The following is a 25,125-nucleotide window of genomic DNA, read 5'->3' as shown; positions in this document are numbered from 1 at the left end:
GAAGTTCTCCCTTGACTTTGAAATAAACAGGGTAAAAGTACAAAAAAAATAGATTTTTTTTTCAGATAAATTGCTCTTGGATAAAACACAAAATTATCCCTCGTTAGTCCAGCCTTCCAGGTAAGACTTCTAGCATGATGAGCTTTTGTTGGGTACTCATCATGATAGAAATCTTAGCCAAACAGGCCTTTCAGATTTGTCATCTGCTATCAGGGACTGGCCAAAATACATCAGTCTTTCTATTTAGATACAACCATTAATCATGCTGACTAGCCTCTGATGTGACTTTAAGCTGTGGCGGGTTTTGGGTGGTTGGTTTTAAACTGGGTAAACATTCCTACCCCATTTTAATTATGGGCCAATTCTGTACTACTTAGAAGTCAAAGCTCATCTAAGAAGTCCTTCTCTGCTATGCAAATAGGTCAAATCAAGGCTAGATTAATTTTCAGAAGTTATAAAAATCAAGATGTCTTAAAAAATATTTTCAAAAAGTCAAGAAAATAGGTGGTGTATATGCAAAACATCAGAATAATCAAAATCTCACAATTCTGCCTACACTGAAAGCAGTTAAATATTTTTATTATGTCAGTTTGCCAACTGACATCAGCAGAACAGTTACTTCACATTCATTTCACATTGAAATTCATAGATGAACTCCCCATTTGTGTATGTGGGGAAGCCTTTTGGAAAAAACCTACCACAATGCAGCTTTTCATTAATCTATTTCAATATGCTGTACGCTACATTCCTTCAACTTTTGTATTCTACTAGCCTTGAGATTCCAGTCAACTAACCTAGATGTGTTCAGCCATGCAGTTTAATCTTTTATTAACCCATAATTTAAAGAACAGAACCAGCAATGAAAATTGCTGGCGTTTCCTTATTTACCTGTTCCTGACAAATGACAGTGAACACACTACATGGCCATTTTAGCCCCTGTTCATGCAGTTTCCCTGTGTATTCCAGGAGTTTAAGAACAACTGTAGGTGAAGACAATGCCTCAGCACTTCCAGAACACGTTTTAAGTCAGAGCTGTAAATTGTCAAGTGGACATAAGGCTACATTGTTTATGATGAATACATTTTCAGCAAGCCCAGTCAGTCACATTTGACCAGAAAGTCACATTCATCAGGATCAGCGACTATACTTTTAGTAGTATGCTAGTTACTTCTTATTCAAGGACATTTTACTAAAACTTAGTAAAGTAGTCCCTGGACTGAACAGCTGTCAAATGGAAGACACTGTTAAAATAAAATGAGAAGACTTTCATGCTTTAAGCAACTACGTTCCTTGCATATTGGTTTAAGTTCTGAAAACATATGAAGTAATACTCATTCAACTTTCACAGCATAAATTTCTGAAAAAAAAGAATAAGCCAGAAAAGGAAAGACTATTCCCAGAAAGTCGATCTTACCATATGAAACTAGTAAACAGAAGAGGTAGTATGAAAGTTTTGTTTTATTTATTCAAAATAAATTTAACCTTTGCTAACCTACATCAAGAGATCATAAAAAAAATACTTAAGCTTTAACTCATTTTACTTTTAGTCTAAAATACTACATGGTTAGTTCTACATGGCTGCTCCTTCCACTTCTAGCCCAAGTCACTGATTCAGCCAAGAAGCTATTTTATTGCTGCCAGCCCACCTAGATTTCAAAAGACCACACAAAGCCAGGATTATAAGATTATATGGTGTTAAACAAAAGATGCATTACTTTGTGCATTTCTTTTAAAGGATCTTTCAAACACAACTATGAACTGCTATAGGATATGATAGTATCCCATTTCTGTTTTGGTGATGAAAAGAAAAAAAGTTACACAAAATCAACTTAGATTTTAAGTGGGATTCAAATCACTAAAGCAGCAGCCAGTACTATTAGTTGTCTAGAAAACTGGTGAACATAAAGGATTAATTATTTGAAGGTCCAGCATTTAAGTCCTGCGGAAAGAACCACCCGAGAGAGTAAAGCCTGACTATATGACTTGCACAGGTGAGACAGTGATGAACCATTTGAATGCTCAAGAGGAAGAATTTTCACAAACCTACCACTTTCTAAATCCAGGAACGGCTAACCCCCTCTGCAATATAAAGGTTTGGTATCAGATATTTCACACCAAAACAGTTTTGGTGATTTCATATGAAGAGAAAACACTGAAAGACCATCATTATAGTATTAAGTGATGTCACGCTGACACTTGTACACCCCAAAAGACAACAGTAACCCACTGCACAGCTCACTATGAATTTTTTAATTGAGTAGTTTCTTCACAAATACTTTGCAACAGAAAGGCGGAAAAGACAAACCATGGAATCTGTTTGCTTTATGGTTCCGGATTTACACAGCTGTTTCCCCCAGATCCACTGAAATTGTCATTTGAGCTAGTTACTGCTAAATTTAAAAAAAATAAAATTAAACAAAACAACACCAACCAACCAAAGGATGCACAGGCCAGAAAAAGCTACAGAAAGTGAAAGTTTTAATAGAAACAGACTGAACTTGGTCAACTACATATTTGAATAGTAGCCCCATGCATATTATTTTTCATCCAATGGCACACAGTTTTGGGTTTATGACAAGCTTCTTTCATTATTAAGAATCAAATTTATTTATACACTCCAGACCTACTGCTTTCTTTTTAAATTAAATTTTCAGCCACCTTCTCTAAAAGCTCATGTCTAGTCACCACCTAAACACCTGAACCCCTAAGAAGAGTTCTCTATTCCTTGCTGAATGTTTGCTTGTTCTTAAACACAAGGGCTTAAATATGAATACCAGAGACCACTCTGCAATCTTAATCCTAGTGTTAGTTTCCACTTCTTCACCACTGGCATAAAGTATGTATCACGGTCACTTTCTCAAAGCCCTTTGCAAACTGTCTTCAATCACCTATCACAATTCATGTACACTACTAAGCTTTCAGACAAACAACTTGCACCTTATCAAACTAAGCACAAAACATACAGGACTATCCCTCCAAAAAGCTGCCTCCTTCAACTGCTCTTCTGCTGGCAGTAGTTAACCTACATGTCTGCTGAGACCACGGGCCGTTGTGTTGATCAGTACTTTTCTGTTTCTCTGCACCTCCACATTAGTCATTCCAGTAAACATTTTTTCCACTTCTTGTCAGCATTGAAGAACTTCTGGACAGGCTTTTTAGTTCCATAGTTGTGGTAGCATGTAGGACAAAGTACCTTATGTACCCTATATACGATGAATTAATGAAAAAAAAAAATCAGAAAAAAAACCCAGAAACACAAAATAACGTAAGCATCCTACTACAGAATCCGTTCATCTGACTACCAACACTAAAACAGCAATAGGGATCTGTGAACACTGAGCAGTCATCAAGGTAATGCTTCAGGAATTCCCTGTCCGTAACTAGCTCAGCAACATCTGATCTTACAAATAGAGCTAAGAATAAGCTGCAGTCCAGAACTAGAACATCAACAGAGATGTTAAATTTGTTCACAACACAGAGCCTTAAACCAATCACACCTGCACAAACTGGAAAAATTTCAATACAATGTTCAGAAAAAAGCACCCTTTGGAAATCCTGTGCTACAAACCCCAAATCCTAAAGATGTCAAAACCTCTCTCATTGAAAAGGCATGGGGTGAGAGAGAGGGTACACACTTGTGCTTTAACTCCACCTTACAAATATACTTCCTGCAAATTATTGATCTACAATCTTGCAATTCATTTTAATCAATGACATTATTTTCAATGCATCTTAGCTAAAACTTCCTCACTAAGCCTTCCACATCTTGCAGTTTCCTAAAACTAGGAAAGGATTAAAACATAACAAGACTTAGAAGAAACACTTTGTTCTTTCCAACATAGGAGCTTTCCTTTCCCTTCAGCATTCACAGTACGCATAGCAAAAACATTATGAACTGCTGCAACACCCACTTTGTGGGCCCTGAACCCAACTTAAACACAGCACAGAGAATAAATACATTTGAGAAAGGGAAAATGCTGTATTACAACAGCAGCTCTTTGGAACTGCTTAAGTCATCAGAATTTGAACCTTAGGCTTTCTTATTTCTCCCATACATTCCCCAATATGCATTTACATTAAAAAATAAAAAAGCCCATATGTTATTTTGCATACAGGCATGCAAGAAGGTGAGCGTCCAAATTTCCAGCATTCATTCTCTGATCATTATTCTGGACCAAAGGAAATGAAGCCATTTTAAATGCTGTTTCACAAGCAAAAGGACCATGTAACTGTGTGCCATAACCCCCAAAATAAGAGTCTTGTAAATTCCTTTAAAAGCTTCTCACTGCTTATTGTATTAGATATATTTTCATCATCACATGAAATTTAAATGGGGATTTCATTGTCACTGCACATTTGAGCAGTAAGTGAACTTGCTCAAGTATCTGAAGCAGTTCAGTCACGACACAGAACAACTCTAAAGAGTTAGGCATGATAAGCCAACCTTCGTCTTAAGTTGACAGTCTCCAAAATAAAGAACCACAACTGGCAAATAGGAATACATACATACTTTTAAGAATTAGCCCAGGAAAGTACTTTTAAACAGTAAACAAGGAAAAAAAGGTAAAAAAGAAAAAAACCTTTGTTCAGCTACATCACAACCTCTACAAAAAAAATTCAAGTTCTGTGTTTTTCAGTTACACTTCTCTGTAATGAATGTCATTAAGATGAATGTTTAACCCAAACATAACTCTTTTCTACAGCCTTACATGAGTCACTCAATCTTCTATAAAAAGGGGCATTTTAGCGAGACAAAGGAATAAGCCCCCATAAAATCCCCATTTTCACTAAAAACGGGAAACAGCTACCTATGAAGATCAAGCCCAGGCTTTGTATCCCATCTCCTACCCTTGCCATGCAGTTCTAACTCCAGTATGTGAGACATCAGACCTAACATAACCAAACCATCACAACTGCCAGATTAGATGAACACTTGCTTGGAATTAAGAAACAAGTCAGCTTCGGTTCTGTGGCCTTGCTACATAAATAGAAGAAACACTCCCAATGAAACTGGTTGAAAAGGAATGATTTAGTCTATGAAATCTTCATGAAGTCAAGATCATTAAGATGACAGTCACAACTCATAACTCTATGCTGTTAGGCATAGAAAAAATACTTGTATTGATGTCCTTAGTTTATGTTGCAACTTTATAAACTGATGCATCAGAGAAATAAAATATATATATATTTTTGTGGGTACACTGTAATACATTTTGCCAAGAGTAGGAAACTATTTTAGGGCAAGGGTTTCTCTAAACAAAAAAGCTCCTACATGTACACAGGAACTGCTGTTAAGAACCAGAAGACTTCAGCCTGGATATGGACCAAATCTTATCTTTCAGGTGTTGGGGCCAAGATCTTAGAGATACAAGTTTTTGTGTCCAGGTGTTCCCGTTTCTTAAGCTGCAAACAATATTAGAAGAATGTTTGTTGTTGAAAGGCCTAACTTTACATTTACATTCAAAAATGAAAATCTGACTATTCATCCTCTTCCTCACTACTTACCTTTCATCTTGCTAATCTTGTAATTTCAGTTTCATTCGTCTAGCTGCTGTGACGGAAAGTGAAGGTAATTCTAATTAACAAACTAGCTTAGACTAAGTATTTTGAGATTCTTTTGTACATCAGAAATGCAAAAGGAGGAAGAATGCAGTTTTGCCTTGTATTACATTTTTTTGGACTTCAAAAGCAACATAAAAATGGAAAATGCCTGTGCTCTCTTATAAATAGTTCACTTTTCCCAAAGAGAGAGATGCTAATTAAGTCAATAAAAATATCCGGACTGCACATAAGGGTTGATTTTACATTTTAAACACTCACAGGCCTCCAAGACACACACACCCCCCTCCTGACTGCTGATCTTAGACACTATAGCAACAAGTGAACATTTGTTCTGAAGGAATGCGGAGTATGCAACTGGGGGAGGGGTAGTACTATCAGCCACAAACTTATCTGCTGGTCCACTAAGTTATTATTTAACTTCAGTCTTCCCCGAAACTGAAGAAACAGCATTTACTATCCAATGTTAGCAACCTGCATTTAACAGGCAGCTTACACTTTGACTATGAAGATCACAGCTTTGCTTGAACTGGACTTCAAGAGGAGGTTGGGTTTTTTCCTCTGCTTGTTCAGAGTACTAGAAACAGCAGAATTGTTCCATGACTACAGATTAATTAAGCAGCGCTCTAATACTGCAAACCTGCAAAGCAGAAAAAAAAATGCCCATCTCCTCTGGCTCTGGTCACAGTATCTAAGTGTCCAAGACTCCCTAACAAAAGCCTGCGAGATGGTGGGCTCATAGAAAACAAGAAGCTTGGATAAAACACTTTGCAGAATGATCTGCAGTGAAATGGAAATAAAGGTGGAAAGTTCTCTCTCCCAGCTTAAGTTTAACATTCTTGAGGAAAACCATGTTCCATAACTATGGCTATCTCCCATAAACTCTGACTGTGAACTACTTTGTTGGATTGCTATGGGCTTGCCTTCGTTCAGGCTTCACTAGCCCTTTATGGACAGAGTTCTCTGGAGTACACAAAGCTTCTGCTTTCTTCGCAGAACCTCTCAAGTTTGAGCAATCTGCCACTGGACAGGAACCAGACTCACAGCCATAGATCTCAGTGCTTTCTGCTCATGAGAGAGACTAGAAAGGAAGGACAGCGTGAAAGTAAGGGAAGTATGGGAAAATGACCAGGAGGTCTCTGGCCTGATGTGGTCCTAGAGCTCAACCAAGAGAAGCAGTTTACATGCCCATTTCTTTCCTCTCTGACTTTTGCTGTAAAAAGCATCAGTAGCTGTTAAAAAAAAAAAAATCACTACCATTGGCTTTGGATTCTTAGCAATAATTTTACTTGTTAAAGAAATTTAAGGAGGTATTTCCTTTGTTCTTATCCTTGTTTACATCCTTTACATCTCTTTGCTTGAAAGACTATTTCATATTTGTCAAAGAACAGTTTCAATTTCAAATTGGCAGAACCAATACTTAGAAGTGACTACTACTTGGAGATAGGTGAAAGGGTGTACTACGGAATTTCCAGGTCAAAAAGACTGGAAGCACATATGTCTTTGCATATAAGAAGCACATTTTAGGAAGGTAAGTTTAAAAGATGACTGTTGAATTCAAGTATGCCAAAAGCTCAGAGCTAAGAAAGCTGATTAATTTGCCATCAAAGGGCATTTTCTGCTTGCTGTTCTCTCCATTCCCTCCTCCACCACCCCACCACCCCCGTTTCCTTCATATATCCCAGTCAAATTTTGCATTCAGCAGAGGAGACAAAAAGAATTGGTACAGGGTTTAGCAGTGGATGCAGTGATGCCAGAGTGGAGTGCCACACCAACTCCATCCAGATCCTCCTCATAGGTTGTTGTTCCATTTTAACCTCTGGTCACTTGTTACTTTGCCAGCCGCCTTCTCCCTCTTTTGCTGGTACTCAGTACAACCTTACAGTCAGCGCATGGAACTACTCTGGCTGAAAACTAGTTCCCTTCTTCCTAGGAGTAGTTTTCAGGCAGATCTGCCCCCAGAACTGGCTTGATATGCAATCACCGAAGAACTACTGCCAGTGCCAGGAAGGAGTGGTGAGATCACAGCAACTCACACTTAAGTTTTCCCTAAGCTGCTGTGGAAATACACCATTAGCACATTTAAAACACAGACCTAAACATAACAAGCTCTATAATAAGAAAACAACAATTTTAGACATATCTTACATATTTTCAGCAGTTACAGAACTGTACCATCAATTCAGCTGTTAGTAGGGAAGAAAAACCTGTAATTTCTGCAGCAGCGCCTTCATAAATTGCTCCTTCCAGCTGCCTGACACTGGCCCCAGCCTGGTTTAGTCCTGGCTTCCCTGCTACTATGGCTCACGTCACTTCTGCCAACTCTGCTATGGGAACAGCAATATCCAAAGCAGCAAATACAAATTGTCAGAATTCACCTCTTAACACCTTATTTGACTCAGCAAGAGGATGAGCAATGTTATTACAGGCTAATACATTTAAAACATGCAGTTAGTTCCTTGTGGACCAAGCCTGAGTAGAGCTACAAAGCACAAAAAGGGTTGTATTTTAATAGCAAGTTACAGAATTATTCTTCAGGTATTACAAGTATGTAACACTTCAGTAGATCCTGGAAGTTATTAACATTAAAATTCTACTCCAGACTATCTGTCAACATCCTCAAATGTTGTGATTTCTATAATAGGATTTATTATCTACTAGACAGTTTGTTTTCCCCCTTTTTTTGTGCTATGTGGAATAAAAGAAACAATGCGCTACGCTTTACATGAATTCCTCTGCCTTTTTCCAAGGGTTCTTGAAGGTCATTTAATCAATTCACAAGCAGATTGTTTACACATTTGATAATCACTACATTCTCACGGCCCCTGGAAGTCAGCTGCCCTGACAGCATTTTACTTTCCCTTCTCCCATAAAGGTTTTTTATTTAGGACAGAAAATACTATCAAGAGAAAACCTGCATCACCTTCCACAAAAAAAGAAATCAGTCCAACTGCCCTCAAAAAAACCAGCTACAGCACCCCCACCCCCAAAACATTCCTTCCAGAGACTGTTGAAAAGCAAGACAAACACTATCAGATCCTTGTTTAGAGCAGTTTGCCACCTATCAGGCGTTTGTACTATGAGGTGTCATTAGACAGGTAAATACATCCAGTTTAAGGTGTATCAAAGACAGCACCTTTCATTGAGAGACATCAAAATGGGAATAAAGAGCAAACAGCAAAATTATACTTCGCATTATAAATTATCATAATTTCAATCTGTAATCTTCACTGCAATAGTTAATGAACTTCAGATTTCCCTAGCAAAACAGGGCAAACTGACTTCAAAAAATACTACCTCAAAAAAAGGACAGTAATATTTTACCCTGTAAGAAAATAAAGAAATAGAAGTCAAATGCTAAAAATACTACAATGTGTTAATCATACTGAAAATATGGACGGTACTAAAAAAATACATATTATCAGGCCTGGAAGGGCTAAAGAGAAATCATTCATCTTTGACCCTTGGGCACTATATTCAGTAGAGAGCTTCTGGCTTTTAGCGTAGCATGCAATTAATACCAGTCTTCAAGGTGCTAGAACAACGTTTTGAAGTCACTGGAGATTACAAGTTCCTTATTTTGAGGAAACTATTTAACCTGACACACCTTTAAAATTGTCTCACTGGGCTGAATATCTTATCCTTCAAAAATAAGGACCTGATACGTTTCAAGTTAGGCAGCATTCCTGATCCTTTTGAAAGTATTGGTGCTACTATAAAGAGGATGAAAACATTCATGACCAGGCCATCCAGCTTCACCAGTATTTTTACCTCTGCTTTAGTTTAAATTAAAGGGAAAAAAAAAAAATCTTCTCAAACTCTAGGAATCCAGACAGCAAAATCTGATCCTCAAGGACAAATCTACAATGAAAGGTAAGAACTTCATCTTGCTATTCCGTTTTCTACAATACCTGGAAAAAAGTGTATCAACATTTAAGAATAAGCTACAATTAACATTAGTTGAAGATAAGATGAACTTGAGGAAAAGAGGTTTTGCTCATGAAAAGGATGCAGAATTACCCACATGAAGCACACAATATCACACTTTGAAGACTACTTCAAAGTTTGTGATAAAGCAAGCAATAATTCCAAAATATATGCTAAAGTACAGTCAAGAAGCTTATATATTAAAATATAATTACTCCTGCACTTTTAAACCACATGCAAATTTTACCCTTACAGCTATTCATAATGTAACACAATTTTTCCCACAGTCCCAAGGGCAAACCTTACAGTATGAAGCATACATTACATTCCTTAAAAAATAACAAATAGCAGATGACACAAAACTAGTAGCTAACTATGTTCAAACCAGGGAAACAGGAATGTTTCCCTCATCTCTGATGTGAAACAAGTAAAAGCTACTATTTACTGTTTAAACGTGAAACACTGAGTAAAAATACCTTCTAATTAGGAACTCAGATCATGTCTTAAATATTCTTCTGTATGGTCCTTTTAAACCTGCATAAATGAATCCGATTTGAGCAAAGACCACACAGTGGCACCATTTGCTTAAAGCAACAGTGGAATTTATTATATGCCGTAACAGCACACGGATTGTGTCACCAATCTCATACATAGATACCTATTCTTCAATAGGGTCTCAACTTTGCATATCTATGCAATAAGCAATACTTTTTTTGAACTGATGAATTCTCTAATAGAAGAGGTGGCTAGGTGGCTCCTGCACGGTTTGTCCACAAGAGTGGCTTACATGCTTTCTATACAATTTCTATGAGGTATAGGCATTCTTACCTTTTGAAAAGATAGGACCGTATATAGCAGTTGCCCCCTATCTCCTGTCCTCCAGGAGGCCATATTGTGCATGTGGAAGTCACCCAGCCTCAAAATTGAACAGTGCTTACTTGTAGACCCATTAAACCCATGCTTTGGAACAAGAATTAACCTCTTCTAGTTACAGGATTTACCTTAAGTATGCCTCACACGCTTTAAATACTTCTGAATTTTCAATACTACTGCCAGGCTGTTAAGCCCTCAGCAAGTCTCTGTGGGAGGCAAACAACTTCTCAGACCCCAAAACATTCTCTACCATGGAAGCTACTTCTGGAGTGCCACTGCCTCTGAAGATCACAGATCGATCCAGCCTTTAGATTGTACTTCACTGCATGTCCTAGTTTTCCAAGAGGAGTCCAAGCTGAAGGCAACAATTAATCTCACACTCTCAACCTATAGCTAAAAAGTTATTACTGGAATGCAAAACAGACAAAACTCACCACCTTTCAAGCCACTATGTCTTAATAGTTTGTACTTCAGGTGTACATTAAAAGAGAAATAACAACTAAACCCAAGTTACATGAAGAATACAGAATGCCATCAAAAAAGCTGAAAACTGAAATGAACAGTCTTAAGAGTAGCACAGATTGCAGGCAATGACCTGAGTCTTCGAGGTATTAATTCAACATACAGTCTCAAGTATGGGCTTCCAGGCAGAGATTTTTGAGAAACTGTTTTAATTTTGTTCTTATCAGAAAGGTGATTGACTTATTTTCAGTCTTCTCAACGTATTTCAATTATCTCTGACCTCAGAAAGTACAAACGCTACAAATGAAGATGACCTTTCAGTCATCAAAAAGATGATGATAATGCAACGATCCTCACTAATATCAGCCATATGACACAATTCTACTCATCTGGAAATTTAACTGAAAACTGTACCAGGAGACTGTTGCGCTAACTCTGCATTTCAACCACTACAAGTTCAGCCTGTCATCAAGTAGAATTAAATAAAAAATTTCTTGCGAAACAGCACTACATTCATTGATCTAGGTTCAAAAAATGCTCAGACCTCTTCTTTAACGAGGACATTGATAAAGTATCTTGATCTTATGCCTCAAGTTGGATTGCCAATAACTGATAGTTATATCCAGTGAGCACAATGCCTAGATTCAAAAGGGAATTTAAAAAAACACAGCAAGAACTGAAGTGTATGGAACAGATGGTTTTTCATTCCACACAAGAGGCAACTGCAGCTCCCTCATGTCCAAACAGCTGACAAACCTTTCATCTCTGCAGTTATATTCAGAGGGTTTTTTGTTTGTGGGTCTGGAGTGGGCTGTTTGGAGGGTGGGTTGGGAGGTGGGTGGAGGGTGGAGATGTTTTGGGTTTTTTATGTGAAGTATCATTAAGAAACAAGTTTCTTATTTGGTGCCAAGCAAGGAGATCCCAAGTGTTTTAGATTGTAGTTTATACAACATTGTTAGGTGAGAGTCTGAAAATCATGTTACAATCCTGGGTTTACCTTTACTGAAAAGTTGTAGCCAAAATTTATTCAGCATTATGACAATGAGACTACTGTAAGAAATTAAATTATATTAGTATAAGTAAAGCAAAGAGCAATAGCCTTTAAGTCTACAGAAAACCAGTTATATAACACTGCCCTTAAAAGAGATCTCAGCTTATTTTTCGGGTTACATATTGACTTGCATTGGTACTGCACAAAACACAGTCTATAAGGCAAAGGCACTTACAATCTAGTTTAGACATGAATACAGGTTACAATCCAAAACAGCTTAGATTTTTCATCCAAGATAGTATCACTACATCAGGAGAATGTGAAGTGAACTGTAGGTGAGTAACTGTTAGGCTCTTCCAAGGCAGCTCAGATAAGAACAGCAGGGAACATTAACCATCGTACAAAATGCAAGGCACGCACCCACTGGAACCAGCCCACCTACTGATGCAGACCCCAGCAGCAGACTGGCCAGCCCTGGCTAAAAGGGAGCTGTGTGTCAAGACTGAAGCCACTGTGCACACAAAGGGAGTTTAGACAGGTCTGCCAAAGCAGCAATACGACGACTAACAGTAGATGTAGAAGCTGAGGGAATAGTGGTCAGAAGCTGAAAGACCTACAGCAGGCTCTAGGAACGTTTGCCAGGCAAATACAACAGCTCACTGCTGCAACCCCACTTACATTTGCCACCTCTGAATTGCTTGTAGATATATGCAATGTATACGCATCAAAATTTTTTGTAGCTACTAGCTACATTCATTTTTAGTTCTCATTTCATAAACTTCAGAGCAAAGTTTTACTATTCAATAAAATCTACATCAAGTTATAGATAAATGCTGTCCAAAAAGGAAAGAATTGATTTCCTATCCCTGCAATTGATTCCACCTTGGAATAATTCATATAACTAATTTCAGGATGGGGGTAATCTACAAGCATTATGGGCCAGAATTTTACATGGAAGAAATCCGCCCAATCACTTTAGTAAGTTTTTGTTAATTTTTGGTCAGACAACTGTAAACATTTCCAAAGACAAATAAGATGGAAAAAAGCAATCCAAACTATGCAGCTTCTAGGAGGTTGTCTCCATCCAGCACCAAGCAAGTCCAATATCACAGAATTAACTATATTATGAGACACTTTTGAGGACAGAGGTAAAAAAAGAACACTCCCAACTGTGGAAAACAAACATCTCTCCTTTATAAATTAACAATCCTTTAAATGAACAACACTGTTTCACCAATTAATTCCATAACATAGTATAAAACAAGATGACAATTCCTATCTTTCATATTAGTTTTTCAGATCTTCTGAGTCCAAAGTTTTAAACTGAACCTTAATTAACAACTGCTGCATAGCAACCGCAACACTTCATTATTTTGATAGCCCCTTCCTACAGGATGCCCATTTCAGTGTTAGTAGGCACCAGACATCCCACCTCGCAAGCAACTCTGCTTATCTTGTGTGCTCAGGAAAACCACTATGGACACAAAATGATCACTAGTCTGAAATTACTGTTCTGTTAAAATTTGCTCACACCTTTTGGCCGAGGTATTTCAGCTGTGTGCAGACTCACTTGAAACACAAATGCTCAGCCCTCAGGCCATCTTGTACGAAACTGCTCTGGATGTCATTTCAGCTATTAACACGGTAATTCTACATTTCTGTAGAAATCTAATAAAAGCTTTCCTGCTGATGACCAAAAATGGACTAATACATTTCCCTAAAGGAGCAGCAACACACAATAACATACAATCCCCATAAGCAAGAAAATTTGCAGTTTCCACCTGCTGGCAGAAGATGGTAAACACCTCGTAGAGGAAGAAAGTGCTGTGAGTTACACTTTACCTTAAAACTCAAACTGCTGGCATATAAGACTTTCAAAAACCAAACCAAAACAGCCTAGAAGACTCAAACATACCCAAAATATTAACAGAATTCTTTGGAATTATAAAAACCATTCAGGTGGTTAAAAACGAATTAGCTGATGGTCTCACCAGCTTCTAGCATTGGCCTAGACAGTCTGCTAAAAGCCTATTTTCCCTTGTTATGATTATGAAACAGATTGCACAGTGTTCTGATGAGGAAATAGAGAACCCAAACTACCACCATTTCCCGTAATCATCACGCTGGGGGAGGGGAAGGGGGAAGAAAGGGAGGATAAAGGGGGAAGGTAAAGGGCAAGGGCGAATAACCACAGTAAAGGCATATGAATGGAGTTGTGACAATTTCAGAAAGTCTAAGAATTAAGAACAACTGACACACCTTCTGAAAGAATGGCTTCCTTCAAATAGAGTAGCACATCTGCAAATTTTCTGACATCATTCACCAGTTGCATGATGTATTCCGGATCCACAACAGGATTATCATAGCAGTCAGAGTTGGAGCTAATGCTGCTCAGAGAGCTGCTCTTGGTGCTGCGCCCCATTCCCCAATTTCCTGAATTAGAGATGGTGAAGAAGTTGGAGGTAGACAGTCGGGCTAATCCCAAACCACGCTTGTTACTTCCACCGTTCTGTCGCAACATCCCAGCAGCCGCTGTGCTTATAGAGCTCTCACGGTTAACACTCAGCGTCGCTTACTGTCCATTTGACAAGCCAAAGATGAAACCCTTAAAAATTAAGGGGAGAGAAGGAGATGGAAGAGAAAGAAAAAAGCTCATTAGTGTAGAAATACACATTATGTAATACTTTTGTACTGACATGATCCAAAACTTCTTTTGAGATGATACTGCTTTACATTACAATGCTTAACTGAAGTATTATAAAGGTTTTTGACTATTTGAAGTTATTTAAATTCGTACAGCAGATACAGTGTACATAAAAATCAATGGTATGCAGAAATAATTTCAAAAGCTAATTATGATGCACACTCATTTCATGAGAAAAGCTTCTTCCTTGAATATTTATTCTGGAAGCTTAAGAAACAAGTTTTTTTACATTTACCTCGAGACTTGCTCTTTACCATTAGATGTACTACGACTGAATACAACTGCAAAAACACTTGATGTGATACAGACCATAAGCAATATCCCTGCTCGCATCAACCACCAAGCTCTGTTCGCATCCTGTCTCTTAAGATAATAGACAGCCTTGATCTGATAGGATGAATTTTCTTTGTGTAGATTGTGCTGAGCAAGAAACCGTGGCTTATCACAGTTTGTCTCAGAAAGGAAAACATCCTGAAAGAACTTACATGGGCTTTTTCAGCCTGCTATTTTTTAATATGGAAGGCAATCAAAAGACATAAAAAAGTGAAAAGATTTAAAAATATTTTAGAATCAAAGTTTATCTGCAAGTCTCAGTGCAGTTACCTTGAAGGGTGTTGCTCTGCTTTAGTACACCTTAAAAGTCCCACCACAGAAATGCACAGATTTGGGGGAGATGATACTGGTATAACTAAGCAACTACCTGCATTCCTTTCGTTCAGAAAAAAAAAAAAAAAAAAAAGAATGCTACTGCAGACTTCCCCATGTCAGGTTAAGCGATTCATTTCAAAGCAGCAAACTCCAGGTGGCAGAGTCAGGTATGGTTCCAGCAGCTCACACAATGCCTGCTATTATCCTCTCAACACCAGGAGAAATTCTCGATGTTTACACTATATGGTAAACACTACAGGGAAAAAAAACCAAAGTGGAACGTGACAGCTAAAAAGTTAACTGGGGTTGCAGACATATCTGCAGCAAAATCCCAAATTCGACTATTTTTAGCAAAAAATAAAAGTTATTCCTTCTAAACTAAAAACGCAGGCTGAAACAGGTTATCTTGCATATGTTTGCAACTTTTTAGACCAACTGAAGATGTAGAACCTTTAACATTATAAACACTCCCGCTATGTATTTCAACAGCCTTTGTTCTAATGCACTTCAATTATTTTTCCATTATTGCTGCTTTATTTCACTTTGCAATTTAAAAATATCTGAGGAAACGTGGTCACAGCAGTTGTTTTTGTAATTAATCTGGCAGGGCTTCCCGAGACTGTGCTGGGGGAGGGGGAAGAAAACTTCAGAATTTAACACAAATTAACTGCATTAATTTCTGTTTACTGTTTAAAGTCAGTACCTATAAGAACACACATAAGACCATATAAATATGGCAGATAACTAAGCAATTCCAAACACCTCAAGTAGACTGAAGTGAAGTTTACATTAAACATAATGTTTAAGCAAGTTTCTTCTGTTCCCACATGCAATTCTCATGGCTACAAAGCTACTTTGCAGTTCCGCCTTGCAATTACAGCAAAAACAGCCACATAACCCTCTCTCCTTTTAACAAGCGTGATATCTATTTATATCGGGACGGAGATTTTCATATTATTTAAAAGGCATGCCTCTTTTAAGTCTGGCCAGCTTCAGAATCAATTCTAAGCAGCACGATGTGTTAGACCTGTTCCCGTAGCAAGTCCGCACTTCTCATGCCGCCTTTAGAACCACCGCATTTATTATTTTTTTTTTTTTTAATTCAGATGAGCAACAAAGAGCACCCTAATACCACCGCTTTGAAAACTACCGAAGTTACGCCAAAGGGTTCCGAATGGGGGAAATCTGGAGAGAAACCTTTACTGCAAAGCGCCAGCAGAAGCAGGGCTGCAGCTCGGCACAAGCACCTTTCCCTCGCAAGGATTAACCCTTCCGCCCGCGGGGGCGGGGGGCTCCCTCACAGCACACATGCCTTTCATTACTGGGACGTGTTTCATATTTCTTCAGGAGACTCTGGACGAGAAGCGTCCACCAGCTTTTCTATAACCGCCTCCAGACTCCTCTGGTTAAGAGCGAGCCATTGCCAGTCCCGACAGAAAAAGGAAAAAAAAAAAAAAAAAAAAAAAAGTAAAAGCGCCAGATATTCCAGAAATTTGCTCTCCCAGCACAATTTCCCCGGCGGGGCGGGGGGAGAAGACGCTCCCGAAGGGGCCACGTCTGTCGGCCGCCGCCAGCCCCGTGGCCGCGGGCAGGGCCGCTCCCGTACACCCCAGGCAGGGGTCGGCGCCCCGCCCTGCCCCCGCCGCGCATTCCCGCCGCCGCCCGGCCTCCGCCGCCGCGCTCCCCACGGCCGCCCGGCGCGGCAGGTAGCGGGCAGAGGCCGCGGGGGGCGCCACCGGGAGACCGCGTGAGGGGCGGGGCGGGCCCGCCGCCACCCGGTACCGCTCCGCCGAGCCCGCCGGCCGCTGAGGTGTGCCCGGAGGGGCGACGCCCGCACCGGGGCCCCGACGGGCGCGGGAAGGGGGCGCGAGGCCCTCCGGCCACCCCCGCTCCCCCGTCCACTCGCGGCCGCCCTGCCCCGCGCTCCCTCGCGGCTCCTCCCGGCGGCAACAGGCGACGCCCCCTCCCCCCCGCCGCGACGCGTCCCAGCTCCGCCAGCGACAGCCCTTACCGGAGCGCGGCGGCCGAGCGCAGGCAGCAGCCGGGCCGCCGCGGGCCCTCCGCACTCCCGGCCCGCTGCCCATGGAGCGCCCTCCCCACCGCGCGGACCGCGCCGCCGCCCCCGGGGTCGCCGCCGCTCCCGGCACCGCCCCCTCACGGCCGGGGGCCGCCGTTGGCCGGCCGCGCGCCGCTGGGCGGGGCTCTGCGCGGGGCCCGCCCCCCTCCCGCGGCACCGGGGTAGCGCGGCCGCTCGCACGGTGCGGGGCGGGGTCGCGGCCCGGCGGGATCGGGCCGATGGGCCGCACGGGGGCCGGCGGGACGCGGGCAGGCGGGATCCGCCCTCCCGCAGCCAGCCGGCCGGGGGCTCCGCACGGCCGCGGTGCCGCCGCCTCAGCGCCAGCGCAGCCCGCGCCGCCGCCGGGAGGGGGCTGGGCACCGCCGGGCGCGCTGCGGGACAGGGGCCGCACAGGGGCGGCTGGCGCCCGCAAAACAGGCTCCAGCGGCCCGGCAAAGTCCGAACTGCGGCTGCGGCGTGTGCGGCGGATGGGGTTTGCTCTCAAGGGATTTTCCCAGCGAGAAACAAAGGCTGCGGCCGCGGGGAGAGCGCGTTCCGCGCGGAGCCCCCCACCCTGCGCCTACGGGCAGCCTGCGCCCCGCTGCAGCTCCCGGCGCGGCCACGGGCGGGGGAGAGCCCGCAGACACGCGTGCCTGGCCGCTAGCGCTCGGCTCGCCTTTCTCTCTGGGTGAGCCCTGTTGGCCACCTCGGGACAGCGAGCGCCGTGACCAACCCGGAACGCAGCAGGGTCAGACTGCACCCCCGGGAGGGGAGCGGGGCAGCTGCCCAGGCAGCCCAAGGTCTGGCGTAATTTAGCTTCTGAGTTCAGTTGCAAGAGCACATATATGCGCTTTTGTCTGGTTAAGAAGGAAAAGAAGTTGGAAAAGCAGAAATTTGCAGCATCGTACAGAAATTCCAACAGTTCCCAGCAGCATCAGGACCTTTAGACCTCTGCACAGACATTTGTATATCAGCTCAGTTACTGGTGGCAGCAGCGCTTTTTCCATCTTCTAGAAGCAGGAACTATGAACCCACACACTATTCCTCAACTAATAAAAGGCCATTTCAATTCAGCAGTCTTAGACCTGATGCACAAGCCCTGGACTGGGACATGCTTTCAACGGCATGTCAAAGCCCCCAACCAATATCTCCTTCTCAGCCCAGTCCCTCCACCCTGGCAGTTTCAGGCTTTACATCTTGAAATTCCCCATCCTTGCTCCAATCTCCTTCCCCAGGCACTCCAGCACACTACCCATTCAGGATTCTGTGTCAGAATACCAGCCGTTTCCTTGGTCCTTTCTTCCTTTCCATACCTGCCGTAATTTCTTCTATTGAAGAATTTTATTCCATTTCTTTTGGAATTTATAGAGCCTGAAACTAAGCAACTAAACTAAAACAAGTTGTGACATTACTTATCTCTACTGTCAATGTTAAGCACTGTTCAGTAACTTCACCTTAAAAAAAAATCCTAAATAAAATGTGATGTAAATTTAGAAATCTGGTAAACGTCATAAATTCTTCAAGCCTCCTAAGTATGGAGAAAAGCAAACAAAGAAAACAATGCCCTGAGATTCAGAAAGATTTTGATCATTCAGGTAATTGGTCCAGCAGATGTCAAAATCAGGCCAGAGCAAACAATTGTAAACTAATTTAACGTGAAAGCAAGGAACTAAGGTAGGGAATGTGAGTTAAATAGTACAATCAACAATCACATCATCAGAAAAAGTATTAAAGGTTTATTGTGGGAAAAGTCATTGAAACCATTAGGTAAGTGTCCAACAACAATAAAAAAGATAAACAAGCAATTCCACCTATACTTATCAATAGATAGAATACAAAGCAATGGATACTATTTGGTCTGCCAAACCTTTGTTAGAAAGCAAAGCACACACCTACAGCAGACTCTCTCTTCCTTACAGATACTCTTTTTGAAAACAGAAGTGACTTTATCTTGCCATAATTACACCATTCCTAGGCACTTTTTAGAAAAGGCAAGGAATAATGAACTCGGCTGTTCTGAGTACATACTCAGCTCTAGTCCTTTCACTGTTTCTGAAGTAGACATACATTTTGTCATGCTTCAGCCCCTCTGTGTGTTAGTCTTCTCTCTCCTGTCTTGGCTCCCACATAAGCTAACATGTGTCCATACAAGAATTCAGCAAATTTATTTTGGTGAATCATTTATTTGAAAAAAAAAAAAAAAAAAACAAATAAAAAAAATCAGTTCCAGAGGTCAAACTGAAAGCGACAAAAAATAGAAATGCTAGGATTACATGTTTTTATGCTTCTGGAATATTTTGTTTCAGGCACTTTTGATTTAGAACATAAAAGTGTTCTACATTGTGGGAGGCCTAGCTTCAAACATCTTTTGAAAAAAGGATTTGAGCCCACATCTGCCACATTATGTGAATGTTAAGTTTTGGGTTTTCCTCAAAGTAAAACAACAAACAATCGTTCCTTTTTCATTTTAGTTGTTTAGAGCTTTTTTCCTCCCCATTTTCAGTTTGGCTGCCAAATTGAATACAGAGTCCTCTGGATTCCCCCTGAATCAAGACCAGCACAAATTAGCTGCAACCGTGTCTCAGACTGTACGGTGTTGACTACCTCCTAAATTGCCTTGGAAAATATTATGTGAAAGAGAAATGGAAATAACAGATCTACATTCAAGAAAATACAGCTTGCACAAAAGCCACGTGTACATCACAGCTTGCAACTTTTGCCGGAGTAGATTAACTGGAAGGAGGATTAAAGGTCTGACAGCTACTGTATGTTGGTCATCCTTTGCTAGTCTACAGGGCTAATGCCCCCTTTCAGCCAAGTATAACCTACAGCATCACTAATGTGGGCTTCAGAGAAGCAACAGAAGTTGAGCAGATGAAAGGTTGTTAAAGTTACCTTTGTAGTCACCCTTCTTCTGCACTTCATTCAACTATCATAGTTTGCTTGGAGTGAACATTCAGTTTGTTCTATGAACAATAATTATGCAAATAGTGAAGATCAGGGCAATAAAAATAGTACAGTATCTCAACAATGTATTCTTCAAAAAGAGACACCAAAATAGAATTTGTTTTCATTAAATATGCTGAATTTTCCTGTGAGCAGCCATTGAAATCTCAAAGTCATTAAGAGCCACTTGTGTGATTCTTTTAACAGGTGTTTTTTTTCCTATGGAGCATGTGTACACAGTGAAACAAAAACTATAGCACATCTCTTTAAAAAACCCCACAAACCCGAACAAAACCAACAATCAAAAAAACAATCTATGGAGTAAACTCCAACTACCTGCTTCTCCCTTCTTAGTGTCGAACAGTACTTTACTCACACAAGAGTCCCTTTGAAATCCAAGGAAAAGCCTGCCTAACAAAAGCTGCTCTACACTGCAGCTTCCAAGCACTGTTAAGAAAAGAAACACTTCTAGGTAGCAGCATTAATGTAACTACAACTGGGAAAGTGACGTTTGTTAAGAAATTAGTTTCAAAATACTGTCTTTATACTAAGTATCTGCAGAAATGCTAAATATTCTAGACTAGTTGTAAGACACAAATTATGAGTATACAGCTTACTGCAAGCAATAAGAGTTCAATACAGAGCTGGATATTTGTTACTCCTGTTAATGCCAAGTCAGCAAGGGAAGCAACAGCTGAGAAGGGAACCCAATTCCAGCCACACACAGAGCATCACTGTAAATAATGGTAAACAAATCACTTAGGCAACTTGGTAGAAGTTTCTACCTTCTGTTTACATTCCAGCGAGCAGATTCTGCTCTCAAGAGGTATTTACATAAAGCATTTCTTTCCAAGAATCTTATATACAGGCTCCTGCAAAAAGACCAACATCACTGGTATATCAGAAAACAGTTCAAGACACAGCTCCTGTTAAAAGAAATAATGTGACATTTTTGGTAAAAGAAAACCCTGCCCACAAACATATTTTAAGTTTTAATGAACAGTCAATGAGGAACAGCTAGAAGTCAAACCTGAAAATAATTTGTATAACGTCTGAGAGAACTCAAAATTGTTACCCCAGCCCCATTGCATCTACTGCTGGTTTATAAAAGATTTTTTTTTTCTCCCATGAGATCTCCATTTTGGTTTTAATAAATGCCACCCACCTACCTGAGAACCCATCAAGATATCCAGATTCATATATGCACTTCCTAGAACATCCTACATTTCAGCCAGTGCAACAAATGCCCTTAAGGGAGCTACGTGGGTGAAACTGCAGCAGCCACTATGAACTGGAATGAACCTGCAGAGCCAACTGATAGAGACATGCAGACATGCTCTCCTGCAGACGTGCTTCTTACCCAGGCATCAGCCATCTTTCTCTTCTCAGTCCTGATCTTCAAGGCAGACCACAAAACGCTTCAGAAGATGAGCAAAGGAAATTAAGTTCATAGCTTCAGCAGGTTTAGAAAACATATTTTTTGTTTAATGGCTCATTACAATTCACCCCCGAGATAATCCCTCCATGCTTTTCTATAAGAGTTAATCACTTTTTCACCATTATACCCTGCTTTTTCCTCTCAGATGATCTAGCTGATATTTAGCCTAATGCAGAGCAGTTATTCTCAGTTATTTTCAAACCCGATGCCCCAAAACTTGTTGGCTTTTTCTTTTCAGTTATATCAACTGATCTAATTTAAACCTTTTTCCCTGGTCTTTCCTCTGTTTATATAACATCCTTCCCTGCTCAGGATGAGTTACATACCATTATAAAGTATTCCTCAAAAATGGTGCAAGGCTAGAAGTGTGATGTGAGAAATGCAGCTGGACACAGAACAACTCCATTTGCTAATCCTCCAGGGAAAAGGATTGCCACTGGCACGGGCAGCACCCCATTTCCTAACATTTAACAAGCAGTTTCTTAAAAAACTTCCACCTTAACTAGCAATTGCCAGGGAGGACAGTGGGTGGTGAGGAATGAGAGGAAAGACTGCATGAAGGAAACAACTTCCAGAACCTTCGCAGCTTGCCAAACACACTATTAACCAACAGTAATTACGGCACAGCGACCTGCTGCTTTGGGAGCCAGGAGGCCTGAAGCTAACCACCCTGGCTCTGTTAGCCCCACCTGCTGTACCGGTACCAGCTGGATTTAAGGGAGAGAAAGCCCAACAATTAAGGGTTAGCAGAGAAACAGGCTGTTTCTACAGGGAACAGGAGGTTTGGCTGGGAACTGCTTGTAGGTGGTATCTTGCCAAAGGCTGTCAGCCGGGCGGCTGTTGGTTTGATGTGCTCTGGGTAGCAGGGTTACCGCCTGCCAGCTGAGAGAGAGGTGGTAAGCAAAGCTGTCAGTGCTGGATTTGCCTTGCAGGAGAAGGGGGTTGTGATGTAGCTTCTGTTGGCTTTGTGTTTTGAATTAAGGGTTGGAAGTAGATTATAAGATACAGAGACAATGTTACCCGGGTTCTGAAAGTCTTCAGGATGCTGAGCCTGCAGGGTGCTGTGGGGGCTCCTCCTGTCGCTGGGTTTCTTTCTGGCTGCTCTGGAGCATGCCAAAATCCTTCTGAAAGTGCTGAGGATTGCTGCTTTCAGCTGTAAAGCAAAAGTTCCTTTATAAGTTCTTGATAGTTTTTAGTAGCTTAAGTGTTTGATACATCAGATGAAAACCAAACAAACAAAAAATATTGTGAGTAGAAACTTTTCCTTCTCCCATTTGCATAACTATTAACACAACAGTAAGTCAATTCAAGTGTAGCAAACAAAACCCCGAAACCTCCACAGTTTCATAACTATTGTCAGAGAAAAATGGAGTGTAAGTTAAAAATACTTCTTTGCCAGAGAGAACAGTGTATTTCAGGCTAGGAGAGCAGGTAAGGTCCTTAAGTACCAATCAAAGGCACTACGTGTGATTAAGTGGTTTCTACTTCCAGATCTATGCTTTTGCTTCGTCCTTCCTTCTCCTGCCTCTGATGTTGTGGCATGATTGTCCAAGTCTGGTCCTTACAAAAAGATCCAGATTAAAAGAACCCTGTGGTTAAAGGTCTTCCAGTTCACTGGGATCATTTTGCCAAGCAGGCAAATATGGCTTGCCTCGGCGCTGGCAAACCTAAGCCTAATGGTTTGCGATGGGGTAGGGAGCTGCGATCTCACAACCTGCTTTAGGTGAAGCTGGAATAGTTTTTCTTATTGTGGCTCAGGGCTTTCTGTGCGAGTCTCACAGACTCTATTTGGCTTCCATGTGCAGTTTTGTTGCCAGGGTTCATATTTTTATGTTGGAGCCTAGACAAATAAAAGAGACTCGGCTAAAGATCAGCACGGTTGATACTTCAGCTGTTACAGTTTGTGCAGGAAGAAACTGTTGCATATTCAGGTTTTATGCCAACATACCTGTTTCAGATACAATGATGTATATTTTCTGTCAGGGTTTTTTTCCCCCACCTCTGGAAGACAAAAAAAAAAAAAAGTTAAACCAAAACTATTCCTAGTTGTTCGCAACTATATAGGCAAAACCCCCTGCCTTATACTGCACTCATTAACAAGATATGCTATTCTCAGTATAGGTATCTTCATAAGAGTGTAAGTGAGCCCTGTTTAATGGTATGTAGTGTAATCAAGAGTAAAGATTGCTGATACCTGCTAGTAGAGACAATTGAGGCGATCATGGTGAATGTGAAGCATAGTGACTATGTTAAAGAGTATATCTGAACTGCTGCTAGGGGACTGCTCAGATACAACGGAGGAAAAGGTGATGAACTACGTTCCTCTGTGCATGACTAATGATCAGTATTTGGTATGTCAGGACCAAAAAGGACTCGTTCTCATTGTAACAGAGCAAGCTATCCTTTACCCTTACTATAGTTCATAGATAATTAAGCTGTATGCTGAAGCAGATCTATCTGATTATTCTGCTTTCTAACTATAGAGGCAGCGTTTGACCATAATGCTACCAAGGCTAGGAAAACGGCTGTAATGCATGGCTGACCCACGTTTTTACTGGATTTCATACGCTGGTCACATTACCTGAGGAAGTGCTTGTTGTGCAAGGAGCTCATCCAGTGGTTTTCATCCTAGACTTTACAACCTGAATATCTCAGTCACGTTCTTTCTAACATCTCACTGAACTAAGTATTACCGTCTGCTTTGTGATACAGTAGTCTTCAACACCTGCATTAATTTAGGTCTTTAAAATGACATCCCACTTCATTGAACATTGGTGAGTATATATGCTAGAGGGTGTAGTATTTTTTGCTGAAGTGATTACAATGTGTTCATAGGTTTTGAAAGTACAGTGCTATTGCCCATCTCCTTTGGTGTTAGTGACTACAGATCAATCTGCTGAGACAATATTGTCAATGAGGACTCTGTAGCACGTCACCGGATTAGCAGCAAAGGTGAGCCTCAGGAGAGGGCTCTCTTCCTAGTCCTGTGTAACGCTTCACATAATTTGTCAGTGTTATTTGTCATCTAAAAAAATCTGCTCGCTTCTGTCAATGATAATTATGAATGCCTCTTGATCATGAATATGAGCCTCAGACAAACCTTCTGGGAGAGGACTTGCTACTCTAACTGAGCTTTTCCACCCATCAGTATTTCTTTTCTTTCGAAGTACTGGATCTCCACTCAAGTGATATAATTACAAACAGAGGTAAGAAACATCTGCCATGTAGTTGTGAGACCTGTCCACGTGAATAGAATGGTATAAATAAATGCAAGTAGAAAAGATGCAGGTATGGGCCCTCTAAGGGAGAGAAAATTACTAAACACCTCTTAAATATCTTTGAGTATGCAAATCCCTGAACTACTGTGCATAAGCTTCAGTAGAAATAGTGAATTCTACAACCATTTCATCAGGAACTGAGTAGATGCCTGGTCCCAAGGGACAATTCCTGAGCAGATCTCGGCTGTGAGCCTTCCCACAGCCTAGGTGCAGCACCTGAATTCCTGAAGGGGATTTCCTACT

At 41.1% G+C, this 25,125-nt stretch overlaps 1 protein-coding gene across 3 annotated transcripts in view; it reads right to left on the bottom strand.

The window, feature by feature from the left end:
- ARHGAP29 (Rho GTPase activating protein 29) overlaps nucleotides 1–17,285 on the bottom strand; it is a 52,816-nt gene extending 35,531 nt beyond the window's left edge. For all 3 annotated transcript variants that reach the window (XM_040610511.1, XM_040610512.1, XM_040610513.1), the window contains exons 1-2: nucleotides 17,176–17,285; nucleotides 14,072–14,417 (exon numbers count right to left, since the gene is read on the bottom strand). In XM_040610511.1, coding sequence (XP_040466445.1) covers nucleotides 14,072–14,333 — 262 coding nt within the window. In that variant the 5' untranslated portion in view covers nucleotides 14,334–14,417; nucleotides 17,176–17,285. The remainder of the gene's footprint in view (nucleotides 1–14,071; nucleotides 14,418–17,175) is intronic.
- Nucleotides 17,286–25,125: the final 7,840 nt, after the last annotated feature.

Source organism: Falco naumanni, chromosome 11 (genome assembly GCF_017639655.2).
Source record: "Falco naumanni isolate bFalNau1 chromosome 11, bFalNau1.pat, whole genome shotgun sequence".
NCBI lineage: Eukaryota > Metazoa > Chordata > Aves > Falconiformes > Falconidae > Falco > Falco naumanni.
Note: the sequence above shows the minus strand (reverse complement) of the source record. Positions and strands in the feature narration are given on the sequence as shown.